This window comes from Sphaeramia orbicularis, chromosome 13 (assembly GCF_902148855.1).
Source record: "Sphaeramia orbicularis chromosome 13, fSphaOr1.1, whole genome shotgun sequence".
NCBI classification, from domain to species: domain Eukaryota; kingdom Metazoa; phylum Chordata; class Actinopteri; order Kurtiformes; family Apogonidae; genus Sphaeramia; species Sphaeramia orbicularis.
This window is the reverse complement of record NC_043969.1, coordinates 36,511,876-36,529,326: the sequence shown is the minus strand read 5'-3', so window position 1 is coordinate 36,529,326 and position 17,451 is coordinate 36,511,876. Positions and strand designations below refer to the sequence as shown.

General features: G+C 34.8%; 1 protein-coding gene across 1 annotated transcript in view; it reads right to left on the bottom strand.

Annotated features, from left to right (window-relative positions):
* The window catches only part of gbe1b (glucan (1,4-alpha-), branching enzyme 1b), a 323,593-nt gene that overhangs the window by 236,590 nt on the left and 69,552 nt on the right, over positions 1–17,451 (bottom strand). The window contains exons 4-6 of the mRNA XM_030152339.1: positions 16,537–16,662; positions 12,143–12,278; positions 4,718–4,808 (exon numbers count right to left, since the gene is read on the bottom strand). Coding sequence (XP_030008199.1) covers positions 4,718–4,808; positions 12,143–12,278; positions 16,537–16,662 — 353 coding nt within the window. The remainder of the gene's footprint in view (positions 1–4,717; positions 4,809–12,142; positions 12,279–16,536; positions 16,663–17,451) is intronic.

Genomic DNA, 17,451 nt, shown 5'->3' with positions numbered 1-17,451 from the left:
TTAGTGTAATTTTTGCATTTCACAAATTCATCCTACAGGCCAGATCGAACCCTTTGGCGGGCCGGATTTGGCCCACAGGCCGCATGTTTGACACCTGTGCTCTAATAAGTGCTCAGGTCCATCGTTTTTTTTTGTTTTGTTTTGTTTTGTTTTTTTAAATCTATGGTCTAATACAGGGGTCACCAACCTTGGTCCTTGAGAGCTGCTATCTTGCAGATGTTTTAGATGTTTCCTTCTTCCAGCACACCTGACAGTCGTTATCAGGCTTCTGCAGAGCTTGAACATAGGCTTATATTTGAATCAGGTGTGTTGGAAGAGGGATACATCTGGAACATGGAGGATGGTAGCTTTCAAGGACCAGGGTTGGTGATCCCTTGTCTAATAGAAGCTTTGACATCTGCTACACCTAGCTTTACTTCCGGAGTTTCTGTTTATTTTTAACACTATTTCCCTAACAGACAGCTCAAGCATAATTTTGTTTAACAGATTCTACTAAAAAGACTTTAACATTTCTTTATTATGCACAGTTTACAGCTTTACTGAATCAGTTAGCATAGATTTAGCCCATGACTAGAGGTCAACGGGTATGGGTTTTTCTAAGGCCGATTTCGATTTTTTAAAAATTTGGTATCTACGGTCAATTTTTGAGACCAATTTTATTTTTTTAAAGCACATTGAGCGTAAAGTACAATTGAAACACTCAGATAATTAAGATTTTTATGCAGCAATATAAATAAAATTATTAATACACATACACATAATACTCTTTCAACATTTATTAAACTTCAAGTGCTTCCCACACGGGTGCTTGATCAAATATCTAATAACATTTTTACCACTGATCAAATATTGGCTTTCAAAAAAACAGAAGGTCGATATAAAAAAAAAAAAAAAAAAAAAAAAATCATATCTTCCCAATATATCAGCCAGCCGATATACCAGTCTACTTCTACCCATGACCATTGCTGTCCCTTCTGTAGCTCTGCCCCTTTTGTCCAAATATGGTTACTTCCAGCCCCAAACATGGCAATGGCAATTCAGAAACTAGTGGGTGATGTCGCAGTCCCTCCATCCTCTATTGATATCTGTTCTTATCTAAATTCCTCATCTATATTTTTGGAATTCAGTTCTACAAAAATAGTACATAGCTTCACTTACAGGCATATTTATTAATCTTTGCAGGGACCAAACATTCATATCACTTTAACCCATAAAGACAAACATTCATCGACCAAAACCATCTGCTGATCTAAACTGTTTAATACCTGTTAATCCACTACTCTTATCAATCCATGTAAATAATTGGTGTAAAATACAGTTATTCATCTTTTCATAGTCATCAGATATGACCCATTTGGACGTTCAGAGGCTCCGTAGTTACCATGGAAACACCGTCATCTTCAACAACATTGATTCACCAGTAAAACCAGTGGAGTTGGATCAGTGACAGTGGATGGAGACACTGGGTTTATGTTCAGTTAATGATATATTTGTTGAAAAATGACTTTTTCTTCACTTTTCTCTGTTTTCGATATTATAATCCTCCACTTTAACCTGAGCTTTCATGAACATCTAAATGATCAGTAAATTAAATATGGGAAAATACCAGATTTTCACTGAAAACAATTAAAATAAAGGAGATAATATTGTTATAAATGGTGATAAATCACTTAAGAAAAGTTAAATAGAGAGAAATATTCATTTGGGAACTGTCACAAAAGTAGCATTGGGTCTTTGTGGGTTAATTCACTAAAAATAACTATAACTGTATTTAACTGACAAAAAATACATCTCTTACAATCAAAAAAAAAAAAAAAAAAAAAAAGAAGTCGCACATGCAATATTTGACTGCACCGCCTTTGGTTTTGATTACAGGAGACAATCACTGTGACATCTTTTTTGCCACATAATGCTTACATAGTGTCACAATAAGGTTCATAACATTATAATATAGTCATAATATAGCAGTATAGTATGGTATATAATACAGTCTGGACTTTATGGAGGCTAATCCACGTGTGTAAATGATGTCTCATTCTCCCTGAACCATTCCATCACAAGCCTGATGATCCTGATCAGTCCTGGCATTGTCCAATCTTTTTGACATTAGAGACATGAGAGGACACTTACTGCATCAGTTAGAGTTAAATAACCTGTTACAGCTGAAACATTATTAACCACTGCAGTACTGGAAGGATCTGAACTATTTGCTTTGTCAAATCTAGTGAATGTCTCCTGTGATCAAAACCAAAGGTGGTGCAGCAGAATATTGCATGAGTGACTTTTTTTTGGCCAGGCAGTATATATATATATATATATATATATATATATATATATATATATATATATATATATATAGATAGCAGCAAATATATCATTCACTGAACATAAAACAAACATCTCCATCCACCGTCATTGATCCAACTCCATGGGTTTTACTGGTGAATCAATGTTGTAGAAGATCACGGTGTTTCCATGTTCACTACGGAGCCTCTGAACGTCCAAATGGGTTTTGGCCAGGCAGTGTTATTACAGATAATTTTATTTATTGGAACATGTTACTATACGTGAATTTTAAGCTATTTTAAAGGAACGTGCAATCTATGAGCTTGGTCAATGTAACTTTTTAAATGTGCACAAATGATTGTTTTGTCACTATCGATTGTAAGTTTTGTATTATGTGTTGATAATGTCTTGTCTTGTCAGAAACTGTGTGTTATACTGCTTTTCTTGGCTAGGTCACTCTTGAAAAAGAGATTTGCAATCTTAACCCTCTGGTATCCCGTCCAGCAAGGCCCTTACTAAGCACCAAGTGTGCCATTTTGGCACACTTGTGGAATAATGTGAAAAAAATTTTCATACAGTTTGTTTTTAATTCTTTTACACTTTTTTTCTATTTCATCAACTTGAGCCATTAATAAAAATACTAAATACTCAATAATTGTCACATTTTTTAACCCTTTAAATGCTGTGTTTGTATTGTAAACAAACCATTTTTTTGGATGCAAAAACACAAAAAAAATTTTTTTTTTTCAATATACTACATAAAAAGTGGATCACATATTATCTGATTTTTGCAGCCTGGCATAATAATTTCCATTATTATTTTTGGCGCTAGGTCAAATGTTCAAAAATACTAGCATCTGTCATCAAGTCTGTGTAAAATGCACACCTATAAATCAAACTATCAAATATTATATATTGATTTATTTTTCTGCTGTAATTTGATTTTATTTTTGTAAATCAAGGTCTGCCCTAATCATCATATATATCAAATAATCATTCATTTTACATTTTTTTTAACCCTTTAAATGATCTCTTTTCATCATGATGTCACTAAATTTTTTGATGCAAAAAACACAAAAAATGAATTTTTTTTTTCAAAATGCTACATAAAAATTGGATCACAAATTATATGATTTTTTCAGCATGGCATATGTCAATAATTAACAGCAACATTAACCACGTTAATAAATTCATTTAGACCCTCACCTCTCAAATGAAGCCCAGATATCAGTAAAAGCAGGATTTATGCCTGAATGGCTTTCGAATCAAAAACAGTGGTTATAATGGAAGAAATAGTGCGTTTTAGGCACACTTGGAGAGACAGATGCTAGTCTTGTGATTTTCTTTTGTTTACAATGTGCAAATTTTAGTTGGTGGCCAGAATTTTAAAGATCATGCAAAAATGAACAACTTTTGAATTCTAACCTTATTTAAATTGTGAAAAATAATATGAAGTTTTTTAACACAAAGTGCAAAGTGTGCCTAAAAGGCGCACCCGGATACCAGAGGGTTAATGAGGCTTTTTTACCTGGTTAAATAAAGGATACATATAAGACACCCATGCTGTCAATATTACAGTATTATAACTCTTTAATGCTCATTTCTGATACTAAATGATCACTGAGAAGAAACAGGGGAATTCAGAAAACCACATGCTAACTTCATGTATGCATACAAACCCCTACATAGTATTACAAATAAATAAATAATAAATTAAAACATGCAGCCATCCCATATGTTGCCAATAACATCCGGTCTGTCCTTCTATCTATTACTATATCACCTTTCTTGCAGTGCAGGGCACATGGTGACAGCATTACCCGCTTCCCGGTATTCAATCGCTCAGGTTTTAAATGACACTGGGAGATCAATCATGGGTGAAATTACACTACATTACACTTTGGGTTTATGCTCTACTCTAAGCAAGGAAAGGGGGGATCTCTGGAAGAAGATAAATACTCTGACTAGTCCACCTTTATCTGCGACTCCCTCCATTCTCTGGATTAACAGAAAATGTATTTACAGAGAGATTAATGGTGGTGTCAGACGTCCTAACCTTCATTTGAGGTGACCGTTTTTTTTTTTTGTTGTTTTTTTTCCTCCTTCTTCTTTAAATGGGAAGCTGCTCACTCAGTTTGTTTTGATGATAGCGTGAAGTTACTCGCTGAACCCTACATCAGTTTTTTTCTGAAGCCATTTGCATTTGTGTTAAAGGGTAGATAGGACTGGCAGGTAACTGGTGTAAATGCAAAAATACAAAAAAAAAAAAAAAAAAAAAGGGGAATAAAAATAAGACTCCTCTTCTTGGTAGACTTGAAGACTGTCATGTTTGTTTGGATAATAAGGCATGAAACAGTGTTTTCCAAGAATTGTAGCTTAAAGAAAGGATTTCCAGTGGAAAAGGAAAGCTTAAAAATGGACTGATATTTACCTGGAGGCGGCAAAGAAACTTGTAATCTGATATCCAAAGCTTGCATAGTAGGCATGTTCCATAATAGCCATCAGCTGAATACAGTTGTAACCTGGATACAAATGGGGAAAAAGGGAAAAAAAACAGAGCATATCTTCAGTTTGAGCTCATGTGAAAGAAGCAGTGGGTGAATCAGTCATGTATGGCATCCATTTTTAGTCTTCGCTTTATTCTTTTATTCATTTCATTTATTTGGATCTCCATTAGCTTTGGTTTAGACCAGTGGTTTCCAACCTTTTTTGGCTCGTGATCCCATTTTGACATCACAAATTTCTGGCAATTTTTTTGCTAAAATTAATTTGTTTTTGATCATGTAATAGTTTGCTATACTATGTTGCAGATAAACGTTAATTTTAGACGACATTTAGTCTATATAATATATATTATTATGGACGGAGGCAGAAAAGCCAGGTGTAGATTACTGCACAAAGGGAGAATTTTATTTTCTTGGTCAGGATATGTACAGTCAGTCCAGTTTGGATTTACAAGGCTGACAATTAATACTGAACAAACAAGAACTCAAACTATGAATTATGAAAGAGCTGCAGCATCTGAAACTGACCACAATGAACATTTGACAGATAAACAGTACCACAGTGCTTCAGTTTCAGCTTCACAGTTTGTCATGTCTTTTATGGATTGGGATTGTCTCTGTTAAATCACCATATATTTTTTATTAGTAAGTTTTTTTTAATTATTATTTTTTATCAATTACTAAAAATTTCAGGCGACCCCATTTGAATTCCAGATGACCCCAAACGGGGTCCCGACCTCAAGGTTGAAAAACACTGGCTTAGGCCATCGCTATTCTTCCTGGAGTCCACACCCAACACGATTGTCTTTATACTGTAATACACATATGACCAAAAAACACCAACACACAAAACAAAACAAAACAAAACAAAAAAACAATACAAAACACTAAAAACCATTCATCACAATTACAAAACAAAAACAACATATATATAATACAGGACCTAGTTCCATTAACAGTACCTCCCAAAAAGCAGTTTTTATCATATTTTGTAAATGGTCTGATATATTTTCCAATAAGTTAACCCTGTAAAGCCTGAACCATTAAATCACTGACAGAAAATTCCAGTTCTTTGAAACTGGAGCCTTTATTGGTCCTTCTGAACAACCAAAAAAACGTTTTTTCAAATAGCAGTTTCCATGGATGAGTTTCAATTTTGTATTATATTTGATACATCAGGTCTCAATGCTCAAATATTATTATTTTTGAACAAACAAAACCATAATATAACACAAACATGTCTAACAAATTGGTAATTCCTTTTCAAAGTTGTCAAAGTTCTTCCTCCTTCCTCATTAATGACAGTCTTGTAGTGTCACTGGAAAGGCCTCTGATGAATGAATTCCTCCCCCCTGGTGGATTATCTGTGTATTGCATGTATCTAATTGTATACATCAGGTTTTTGAAGAAAAAAAATTATCACACTGATCATGTAGAAGGCTTCCAAACTCATGTATCAAATAGGATACGTTTGGCATTATACGTTTAAGGTGATTTTTCTTTCCATGTACTCTTTACTTTACTTTCTCTTAAAACAAAAAAAAGAAAGAAAAAAATCACACCAGCTGTTTGGATTATACCCTGACCTTTAGTACAAGTCTATAAAACCTCTGTGTTGTGTGGGCTCAGTTTGACACATACTAAATACTGACAGCAAAAACTCAAAATCCCACTCCCAAAATAATAAAAAAATGAAAATCCCTAGAGTTTTGGTAAGCTCCTCCATGTTCATTTACTACAGCGGGCGTTTGGAAACATTACTACTTACTTCTATTTGACCTGTGTCAGTCATACTGCATATATGAGCTCCAGGCATTTCCTTTTTGACACAACTTGTGCTATCCTAAAGACACGCTGTGGCTACAGGGAAACACCAGCTATCAGAGTCAGGAGGTCATGTACAACATTTCAAAACGACCTACGAAAACGGCTTCTATGAATAAGCGAACAACGGGCTTTTAAACTGCCACTGAGCACTCCAGAGGGAGGCCCTGCGGTTTTCCACTGTTGTGTGGAGGAGATTTATTTATTTATATTGCAGCTTATTTTCAGGCTCGAGAGAGAAAAGGAGAGAGGGAAGGGAAAAAAAAAAAACAACAACTTTGCCTTCTGAAGGATTGTGACAAAGCAGTGGGGTGAGAGGAAGTTTCTGCTTTTTTATATTTATATACATATATATTTATATATATATACACTCTCTCCACAGTCAAAAAAAAAATGAAATGGCAAGCAAAGGCAGCCATCACTAGAGATGGTGCAGTTTAGCTCCTGAAGAATCCTATTGTGCAGAATCCCTCAGCTGCTGCAGGTAGATTCTTTGACAGCATTTATCCTGGCAGTTTCCTTTCCCGCTAAACAGAATGACAAAACCAAGGAAACACTATTTATCAGATTGCTCCCGGTTTGCGGTGCCATCTGTGCTTTTTAATAAAGTCGGAGCAGGAGAAGGCTGTCGTTGAATTCACAATCACGCCACACCCCGTATCGCTTGATGTAGGACTCAGAACATGATCAGTTCTATCACATTATGGCACATTTCATTCCAGTCTGGTATAAACTTTTTTTTTTTTTTTTTTTTAATTTTTTAGGAAAATTATCACATGCATTGATTGTAGTGATTGCAGTGTAGTGAGTCCATGCAGAACAAAAACAATGAAGAAAATGTGATATTTCATTTCAGGTAAATCTAATCTTCAAAGCTGCATGCACCGTGACTTGTTTTCTGCAGAATCGAGATATGAAAGTAAAACAACACACGAGTTTGTGAAGCAGAACGCTACACTTGTTTTTTTGTTTTTGTTAAGACAAAAAGGGACAAAAGCAAAAATACTGATCACTAATGTTTCAAAATCCATTTGCACATAATTTACAGTGTTTTCAGTAACTTTTGAAGCTATAAATAGGAATAGAAGTGACAACAGAATAAAATAAGAATTTTTTTTAACATTTACTCAAAATCTCTGAAGACATATTCACACAAAAATAAAATAGTTCAGTTTGTTATGTTTTGAAATGTCTTAATATTTCTAAAAGTTCACTTGGCATCAGCTCAGTTTACAATAAGGCTGAGCTATCTGGATGAAAAAGAGCATATGATGATATTTTGAGGTCGATTCACGATCTATATCAAAATTTTTTCATATAAAATGCAGGTGAGTTACAAGCAAACTTTAAGTTTTCTTTTAGTTTTCTCTGGTTTCTGACAGGAAACTGCATTTTTACATCATTGCAGATCAAAATTCTTACAATATTTATAACATGTAGATAAACTCTCTGTTTTTAAATCCCTTCTTAAAACCCATCTTTTCTCCTCGGCCTTTGAAACCATGTGAGATGTTTGAATGTATTATTTTTATTCAGTTGTTTTATTTGGTACTGGTTTATTGTTCTTATTTGTTGTTTTTAATACAGCTTTCTATTCTTGTATGTTATTCTTTTTTTCAGGTTTTATCTATTCTTCTGTATTTTTATTTATTTAGTTTTAATCTATTCTGTATTTTACTCTTTATTTTGGTTTTTATTTATTTTTCTGTACAGCACTTCAGTCCACTGTGGTTGTTTTAAAGTGCTTTACAAATAAAGTTGGATTGAATTGGATTGGAAACTCCCTTTTTTCGTATACAAAGAGCTGAAGTGTTTAATTATTAAGGGTCAGAGACGAAAGGATTGTGTGGCCTTTTCACAAAAGTGCTTCAACTGAGACATGCCCACAGTCTCTTTTGGAGTTCGGAGATGCCATGACATCCAGCTGCGACACCAAAGAGAACACCGGTATGAGCATTTCTGCAAAATCCCATTATTTTAAGAGTCATACTTTCCCTTTCCTGCACAGTGGTCACTCCAGTGGACAGTTATTCTACAGTTGTTCTCTTGTATATTCATGGGTTTTGTTGTTTCAGTTCCATATCAGCCAACACAGTGGACACTTATGTATCATCCCATACACTGACATTCATACCATTACTGTAACTTTGCTGTTCTTCATAAACCTGATCTACAGTGACATGTTTGAGTGTAAATCAATTGCTAATAAAAATTGCGCGTATGATAAAATGTGAGAAAACATCAGATTAGCTGCATTAAAAATGTGATTTTGTATATCACTTTCTGATATTCAAAAATTAAACACATGGTGTCTAGCGGAGTGGACATTTTTGGAACCCCACAAAAAATTATGAAGGTAGATTTGTTTCTTTATTGCTTTAACCAAAAAAAAAAAAAAAATGTCATTAAAAAAAAATAATTAAAAAAATCGATTAAAAAAAATTCACTTCAAAGAAAAAAAACTGTTCAAATGCAATTTTTTGGATCGTAATTTTTTTTTTTGCATTCAAACACTTTTTTTATTGAAATTTTTTTTTTAGTTAAAGCAATAAAGAAACAAATCTACCTTCATAAAAACAGGTTTATTAAAAAAATTCAATTGCATTGTTTTTTCATGCCTAAAGAGGAATAAAAACACTCAGGAAAAAAATCTCGACTAAGGTTCTCATAATTTGTACATGAAAGGGTTAATCAAACACATTTCAAATCTTCCAGAATTACATTAATTGGGGCCTATTTGATGGACATTTCAGTTGATTATGTTATAGAGACATAGTACATTGAAACATAAATGCTGGTTCTTAAATGTGTGTGCATGACTGTTCTTTAAAGACACATAATGTCAGAGTTTTTGTTATCTTCATTATGGACCAATCAGTGTGATTAAATGAAGAGAAACATCTGAAACACTAGAAACTCCAATGCAGATAAGATAAGATAAGATAAGATAAGATAAGATAAGATAAGATAAGATAAGATAAGATAAGATAAGATAAGATAAGATAAGATAAGATAAGATAAACTTTATTGATCCCCCAAGGGGAAATGTCCAGCAGCACAGAACAATATGCATTAAACACAATAGAAAAATAAAAATATAAAAAATACAAAAATGTGTTTAAGAGACTAAAAATGACCAAAAAAATTGCAACAATAACAATAAATAAATTAACAAGTGTGCAGTAGGTGACTTTGATAAGTGTGCAAGTGACACTAGTTGCTTTCCCATTGGACATCTGTGCAAAACTTTACCGATATTTACTAAATGTCGAAAAAACAGAAGTGCGTAATGTTGGTTTTTCCATTAAATCACAAATGCGATGATTTGTTTATTTATTATCATGAGATGACACGAGAAGTCATTCCATAAACATGGCGACGAACGTAAATATGGTGTTGATTTACAGATATATTCATTATTATTATATATTACCCCTCTATCTCGTACTAAATTAAAAAATGATTGGGTTTCCTGGTGTGTCCACACATACCGACACATGTTTCTCCTTCTTTTTTGCTTGTTGTAACGTCCATCAACATCCATTTTTTTAATTCACCTGAGTCTAGTTGCAAAAAAAGGTCTTTCCATTGCAGTTTTGCGTGATATACGTCTACTGTGTATAGGTTAGGTTAGGTTGTAAATATGTGCCATTATTTTATGTAGGTATTTTAAAGTTAAATTTTAGACATATATTTTACTTTTTTTTTTTTAAATTAGCCTTAGTTTTAGTTGATTTTAATGTATTCATTTATTTATTACCTCCGCCAAGGAGGTTATGTTTTTGCCAGGGTTTGTTTGTCTGTCTGTCTGTTTGTCTGTCCGTTAGTGTGCAACATAACTCAAAAAGTTATGGACAGATTTTGATGAAATTTTCAGGGTTTGTTGGAAATGGGATAAGGAAGAAATGATTAACTTTTCGGGGTGATCCGGAAGAAATCCTGGATTCTGGATCACTTTGAAATTTTCGTTAACATTGTGGTAAATGGGGCCAAAATTTTCGTTTCCCAATATCTCGCTTAATTATTGACCAAAACTCATGAAATTTAACTCAGGAATTGACAATGGGGTCCTCTATCACATTTCAAAGGCTGATCCGGATCTGATCCAGAAGGCGGATTTTATCTCAATTTATATAAAAAATGGGGGTGCCCTTACTTTTTGGCCTACTGTGCCTTTAATTTGGATAAAAATTTCAGGATATGTTGATACTGGCACAAGGAACAAATGATTAAATTTTGGTGGTGATCGGGGGTGGGGGGGCCCACGGGGGGGCCCACTGATCAGCCTTGGCGGAGTTCTGCGCTCTCTGAGTGCTTCTAGTTAGTTATTTATTCTATTGATATGGCTAATACAGGTCCTCAGTAACCAGTTTCGTTCTTTCTTTGTGATGGAATGACAAATAAACTCCTTTTTGAATCCTTTGAATATACCATTTGCGCTACGGCCAAGAAACCACCTCTTGCCAGTGCAAAAACCTTTAATCGAAAAATGAGACTTTTGGCGAAATTATCATTTTTCCATTAGGTAACTTTTTATGTGGAAGTTATATTTGCGAAATTTGAGGGTCAATGGAAAAGCAACTACTGACAGATGCAGATATCTTGTATGTTTGCACCAACATATCATGAATGCATAATCTTTTTGTGAATAGGTGTATGTAAAAAGAGCAGATTCTACATGCAAACACTGTACATTATTTTTAGATCTGGTCCGTTCCATTTCTACGCAATAATAAAACATTTTCCATTTGATATGTTTTAAAGTATCTTGCTGTGTAAAAATGTTTACACAGTCAACATTCGGTTTATATTATGAGACTAATTTACAGTTTTTATGAGATGCATACTCTCAGTTTTAGATGCATATTGCTTTAGATTTACGCACTTTATTTCTGATGTAAAATATGTCGTTTCATTCTCTGCCAGACGCACTAAAAATAATCATGGAATAAAGACTCGCAGAAACGAGTGAGTTTGACAGAGCAGAAAGGGAGAGAAGATCATGGGGATGGAAGTAAGTTGTCAGTTCTGCACTCGTCTGTGGTTGTGGTGTGGTGTGGTGTGGTGTGTAGCCCTCTTTTTACAAAACACTGTCCAACAGCCGGTGATCCTTCAGGTCATGGCGGTAAACACGACTTGTTGACTGGCTGATGTGGCTTTGTGCATAGGTATTATGACAGGTCTGCCACTGAAAAATACTGGTACTTCAGGAGCAGTGGCACTCAAAGCAATGAGGGATGTCTGCTGGGTTATGGACCGTTGTTGACAGTGATGGCACAGGATAGTGGCAGATGGAAAAAAAAAAAAAAAAAGAGGCTCTTGTATCTAAACTACTTTGATGTGTGTGGGGAGGTATATATATATAAAAAAAAAAAACATCATCTTAATCCTTCTTCTCTCTTCTCTACACTCGAGAAGAAAACATTTTCGAGTTCAGTCAACAAAAACTGAAGAGGAATAGCGGCTGTACGACGGCAGACAAAGGAAAGGGAATAATCTTACAGAGCTCGTCCACTTTCGTGACTTACCCAAGTCTTTTATACGAGGCAGTACATTGGTTGTGAAGTTGGTGTATGAGGCAATCTTTCCCTCAGGTGAAGCGATGCCCACATGAGCCTCGTATATTCGGAGGCTTCTAGGTTTCTGTGGCCGAGGGTGAACATGCTGAAGCAGAAACAAAAAAAAAAATTAGACCAAAATTAGACTCCGCTTCTTTTCCCTAAAAATAACTACGAAGCCTGAAGAGCAAGTGTGGGTTTTCTAGGCACTAGTTATGCACTAATATATCTTAACACAGAGGCTTATAATAGTTCTGTACATGTTAAATATTAAAAACCTATGATGATTCACACTTTCTGCATGTTGAAAGTCATTTGTTTTATACATTCTACTGAACAAAAATCCCAACCCACAAGGCCTCGGTGAACCTCTCTGAAGTACATGATTGAGCCACTTGTAAATAAAGTCAGTACGAGGACTCTGCTAATTAAATTGTGCCAAATGACAAGCGATAAAGAAAGCAAGGTGGTCTTTAATAGCCTCTCATTGTTTGGCTTGTGCACACTTGTGCTGAGAACATCAAGTAGGAGCGAGGTACATTCAGAGCCTCTCGAATCAGCAGCATCAAGCACTCCATTAAGGAAAGCACAACACCTTTAGTATGGAATGGGAGGGTGGTTTATGTGACCTCCTATGTGGTCTGGAACAGGAACGGGATTCAAGAACTGATTCCAAATGGTCCCATCCATCAGAGGTGTATGTTTTTAAGCTCATTAATCTCATTAAATGATGGTGGTATGTTTTCTGCAGAACAATAGCATCAAACTCATGTATCTTTAAATATTTAAATCCCCCGACTGTTTAGTGTTTAATGGTATATTCTATGTTTATAGTTATATTATTTAGTGTTTCTAGTTCTGTTCTGTTTATTTTTTATTATTTTTTTAAATTATGTTAATTTTGCTCTGTGGGGCCTTAGAGTCTTGTCATTTCAGTTTTCTGTATGCGATGCACATATGGCAAAAACTGACAATAAAGCTGACTTTGACTTTTGACTAAATCTCTTTTAAAGATGCTCCTATTTGCACTGGATTTTAACCCTGTAAAGCCTGAACCATGAAATCTTTGACAGAAAATTCCAGTTCTTTGAAACTGGTGCCTTTATTGGTCCTTCTGAACAACCAAAAAAACGTTTTGTCAAATAGCAATTTCCATGGATGAGTTTCAATTTTGTATCATATTTGATACATCTGGTCTCAATGTTCAAATATTATTTTTGAACAAACAAAACCATAATATAACACAAACATGTCTAACAAATTGGTAATTCCTTTTCAAAGTTGTCAAAGTTTTTCCTCCTTCCTCATTAATGACAGTCTTGTAGTGTCACTGGAAAGGCCTCTGGTGAATGAACTCCTCTCCTCTAGTGGATTATCTGTGTATTGCATGTATCTAATTGTATACATTGGGTTTTTCAAGAAAAAAAAAAACAACAAAACATCACACTGATCATGTAGAGGGCTTCAAAACTCATGTATCAAATATGATACGTTCGGCATTACAGGGATAATATAAGTGACTTTTGTTCATGTTTGTGTTTTTAGATAGTATGTATCTTATGATTGTGTATCTGTTTTAGTATATCTTATCTTCTATATCCATATATTCTTATTAGTTTTACTATATTTTTTATTTTTACCTAAATCCTTGTACATCACTTTGGGCACTCTGTGTTGTTGTAAATGTGCTATAGAATTACAAAGTGCCTTTTGCCACAGTACTGTGGTACTAACTATCTTATTTGTCTTTTACCACAGAGCCAATCAGCGCCCTCGTTATATCATGTGTAGACCGGTAACCTGTAACCTGTCACCCTGCTGTGGTAATAAGCATCACATATGCCATTTGGTTACAACAAAAGGCTAGGGGACAAGTTACGTCCAGACGACAATGCTCATATTTTTCTTGTGCAGATTCTAAAAGTTTCCATACACGTACCATTTTAAGAAGTATCTGCGTCCAGGTGGAAACGGTGTAATACGTATGCCACACCTGTATGTGGTGCTGTACACAAACACAGACAGAGCTGCAGGATATACTAAACACACAGAAGAATGCAGTGAGCATGAGCATGAGGTTATGTCCAGGGTTTTCTTCTTCTGGTCATGCGATACTATGGTGGTCATATATCAAGTCAAATAGTGGGCCATGTGCAGTAACTTGCATTATTTTACACAGTCTGAATTGCTCTTGCACTTTTTAGTACCTTATGAACATAGTTTAATATATTTTTTACATTTTTGCACATTTTAATTGCCCTGTGTACATTTATGTATACATTTATAATATTTATTTTATTTTCCTCTGCACCGAAAAGTATTGAGCCTATCTATCTATCTATCTATCTATCTATCTATCTATCTATCTATCTATCTATCTATCTATCTATCTATCTATCTATCTGTCATTTCCAAAAGTGGTGATTTGCCAGGGCACCGACAACACTGGTGTCACATGGATGAAAGGATGAAACTATATTAAACTTTTGCTGATTGACATACTACATCATTGTAGTGTGTATGGGACGTATGCACCATATATCACCACAGTAACCGTGGCAATGAGAGGCCAATGAGTTCATGGAACAGTGTCTGTGATTGGCTCTGTGGTAACAAAGTGTCATTACTGCTTATTGTCACAGTACAAATGCTAACATTTGATTAGCTCTGTGGCAATAGCCTCCTGAGACCCCACAATGCATTTTTGTCCTCTGTAGGGGACAAAACTTTCACAGCTATATTGAAAAAAAAAACAAAAAAAAAACAAACAAACAAAACGCTGTCAATTGCAAAGGACATTCTATAAAAATGTAAAAAATGCATCTGAAAAAAACTGTTGCGTCACACTGTTTTCAATAAAGGCAACTATTTAACGTAAAAAAGCCAAAACTTGTATTTTCCTGGGTCTCAAGAGGATAGACAAACCGATATTTCATACCCATTGCCATTAAAATAAACTTGATTATTGTGTATCTGTTTATGTATTTTTTTTTAGTAGTTTTACTGTATCTTTTATTTTTACCTATATCCTTGCACATCACTTTGGGCACTCTGTTGTTGTAAATGTGCTGTATAAATACATAATAATTGTAAAATAAACTTGATTATTGTGTATCTTATCTTCTATATTTATATATTTTTCAGAGGGTCTCAAGAGGATAGACAAACCGATATTTCATACCCATTGCCATTAAAATAAACTTGATTATTGTGTATCTGTTTTAGTGTATTGCCTGTATGTATTGCCATTAAAATAAACTTGATCTTGACCTATGCTGTTGGAAACTTGCGTCAAGAAAGTGCGATGAAAAAAACATGACAACATTACTATTCGTCAAGTCTGTAAAACGACTATTTCAAGTCATAGTGAAAACAATAGTATTATGCTGAAACAGCTTTTTATCCAAAAAGGCTTAAATAAAAAAGAATGGAATTACATACTTATTATAACTCAGAAACTTCATCAGGAACAGACGAATCCAACCAATAAATGGAATTTGTTTAATGAAATCCCTTCCTTACTGTGGAGGAACATGTTCTGATTTCAGAACTGAGTAAATTCAAGACTGTATTTGTAAGAAAAGAGAATAGATAGGATTGAGAACATTTTCCAACACACTGCCTATAAAGTGCATAAATTTCAAGGTCCGATGTGCAAGATTTAGGGGAATCCATGAGTAAAATAACCTGTAAATACGATTTGTTATGAATACTTGAGGTTAGAATGACCTGTTTATACTATATCTACTCCCCCGTCTGTGATGATTGGACATGATCTCAGGTCTCTGGTCACTCTTTACAAACGGCAAATTCCCAAGAAAAAGAAACCAATCATTCAAGAGCATACACACATTCTTTCCCCTGCTCCTCAGCGCTTCCATCCCTTTTCAAACTGACAGTGAATTTTTTATTCTTATCTTATTTATGTGTATTGTATGTTGCCTGTCTGTGTTACTCGCAACTCATCCCCCAGGGATAATAGTTTTTTTTTTTTTTTTTTCTAATTCTGATTCCACAAGCGTTGCTGCCATGCTCTGGGTTGAGTTTTTCTTTTTCTTCTTCGCTCTCTGGGTGACAGCCGACATTGAGGTGCATTACTGTTGCCTTATATGTTGGAGTGTGGATCACAGTGATATTTTATTAACTAAAAAGACCAAAATGAGCTGCAGTTTCACCAATAAATAACACTAAGTATCACACACTGACTATTTTTTTACACAAAAACACCCAGGTCCAGATTTTCCAGCTCCACACAATCAGGCCAAAATACAAACAAGGTCAAGTGTTTGTGCTGATTAAGTATTTTCTATGACCATTAAAGCTTAAATCTTTAAGGCTTATTATTAATATTGACCCACACTCACGTTGTAAGGATGTGGAGGATCCCAGTGAACCCAATCGTATATAACAGACTTCTCCTCCCTGGTGACATATTTTGCCCAGGGCGAAATCCGGTACAGTCGCTGCCCGTCTTTGGTGTGAACTACCACCTGGGAAAATAAGACAAATGAATGTTATGATATGCTATAGAGAAAGGGCACTCAAAACAATGTCACAGAAGGGGCATTGAAAAGAGTCACCTAATATAAGCTGAGAAGGTGACACGTACGTTCTATAATTAGTAGAAATAATTTAAGAACCACATGATACACATTGATATAGCATCAAAACAATGTTAGAATGAAAGATACTAATATCCAGGTTATAAGGGAAACATTTAGTGAATAGGTGCAAAAATAGGACAGTCCTTCATTTTAAAGCATTGACCACAAGTCACTGGATGATTCACAGCCCTCTTTGACTTCTGCAGGTTTCTTTGTCCGGATGTATTCGATCTAAAGTCAGCATTAATTTACATCTTGTAGGCATGAAATGCTTACATCATAAAACTGTGCAGTTACTCCCCATCCATTACACAGAAAAAGATGGTGCAGATTGTTCAACCAATAAGCCAAACATTTTTCATTGTGTCAACATGAAAACCGCCCCTCTTCCCCTGGAGCAGCTGCCTTATTTTCCCCCCAATGCAAAGGCTCACACTTTTAAAACAATTACAGCAAAATAGGACTTTCAGAGAACGTTTAAGACATAATATATGGCGCGGTGAACAAAAAGCTACAGTATTGACCAGAGTGGTGGTGATGAATCTGGATTCAATGGTAATTATGTTGTGTATTATTTTTGTGATGCTACAATTCCTGCATTGGTGTTAACAGAGGCTCTTACTGGTTCATCTTCAGATGGCATTTGAGTCAGGGAGCAATTTAGAAAAACAGGAA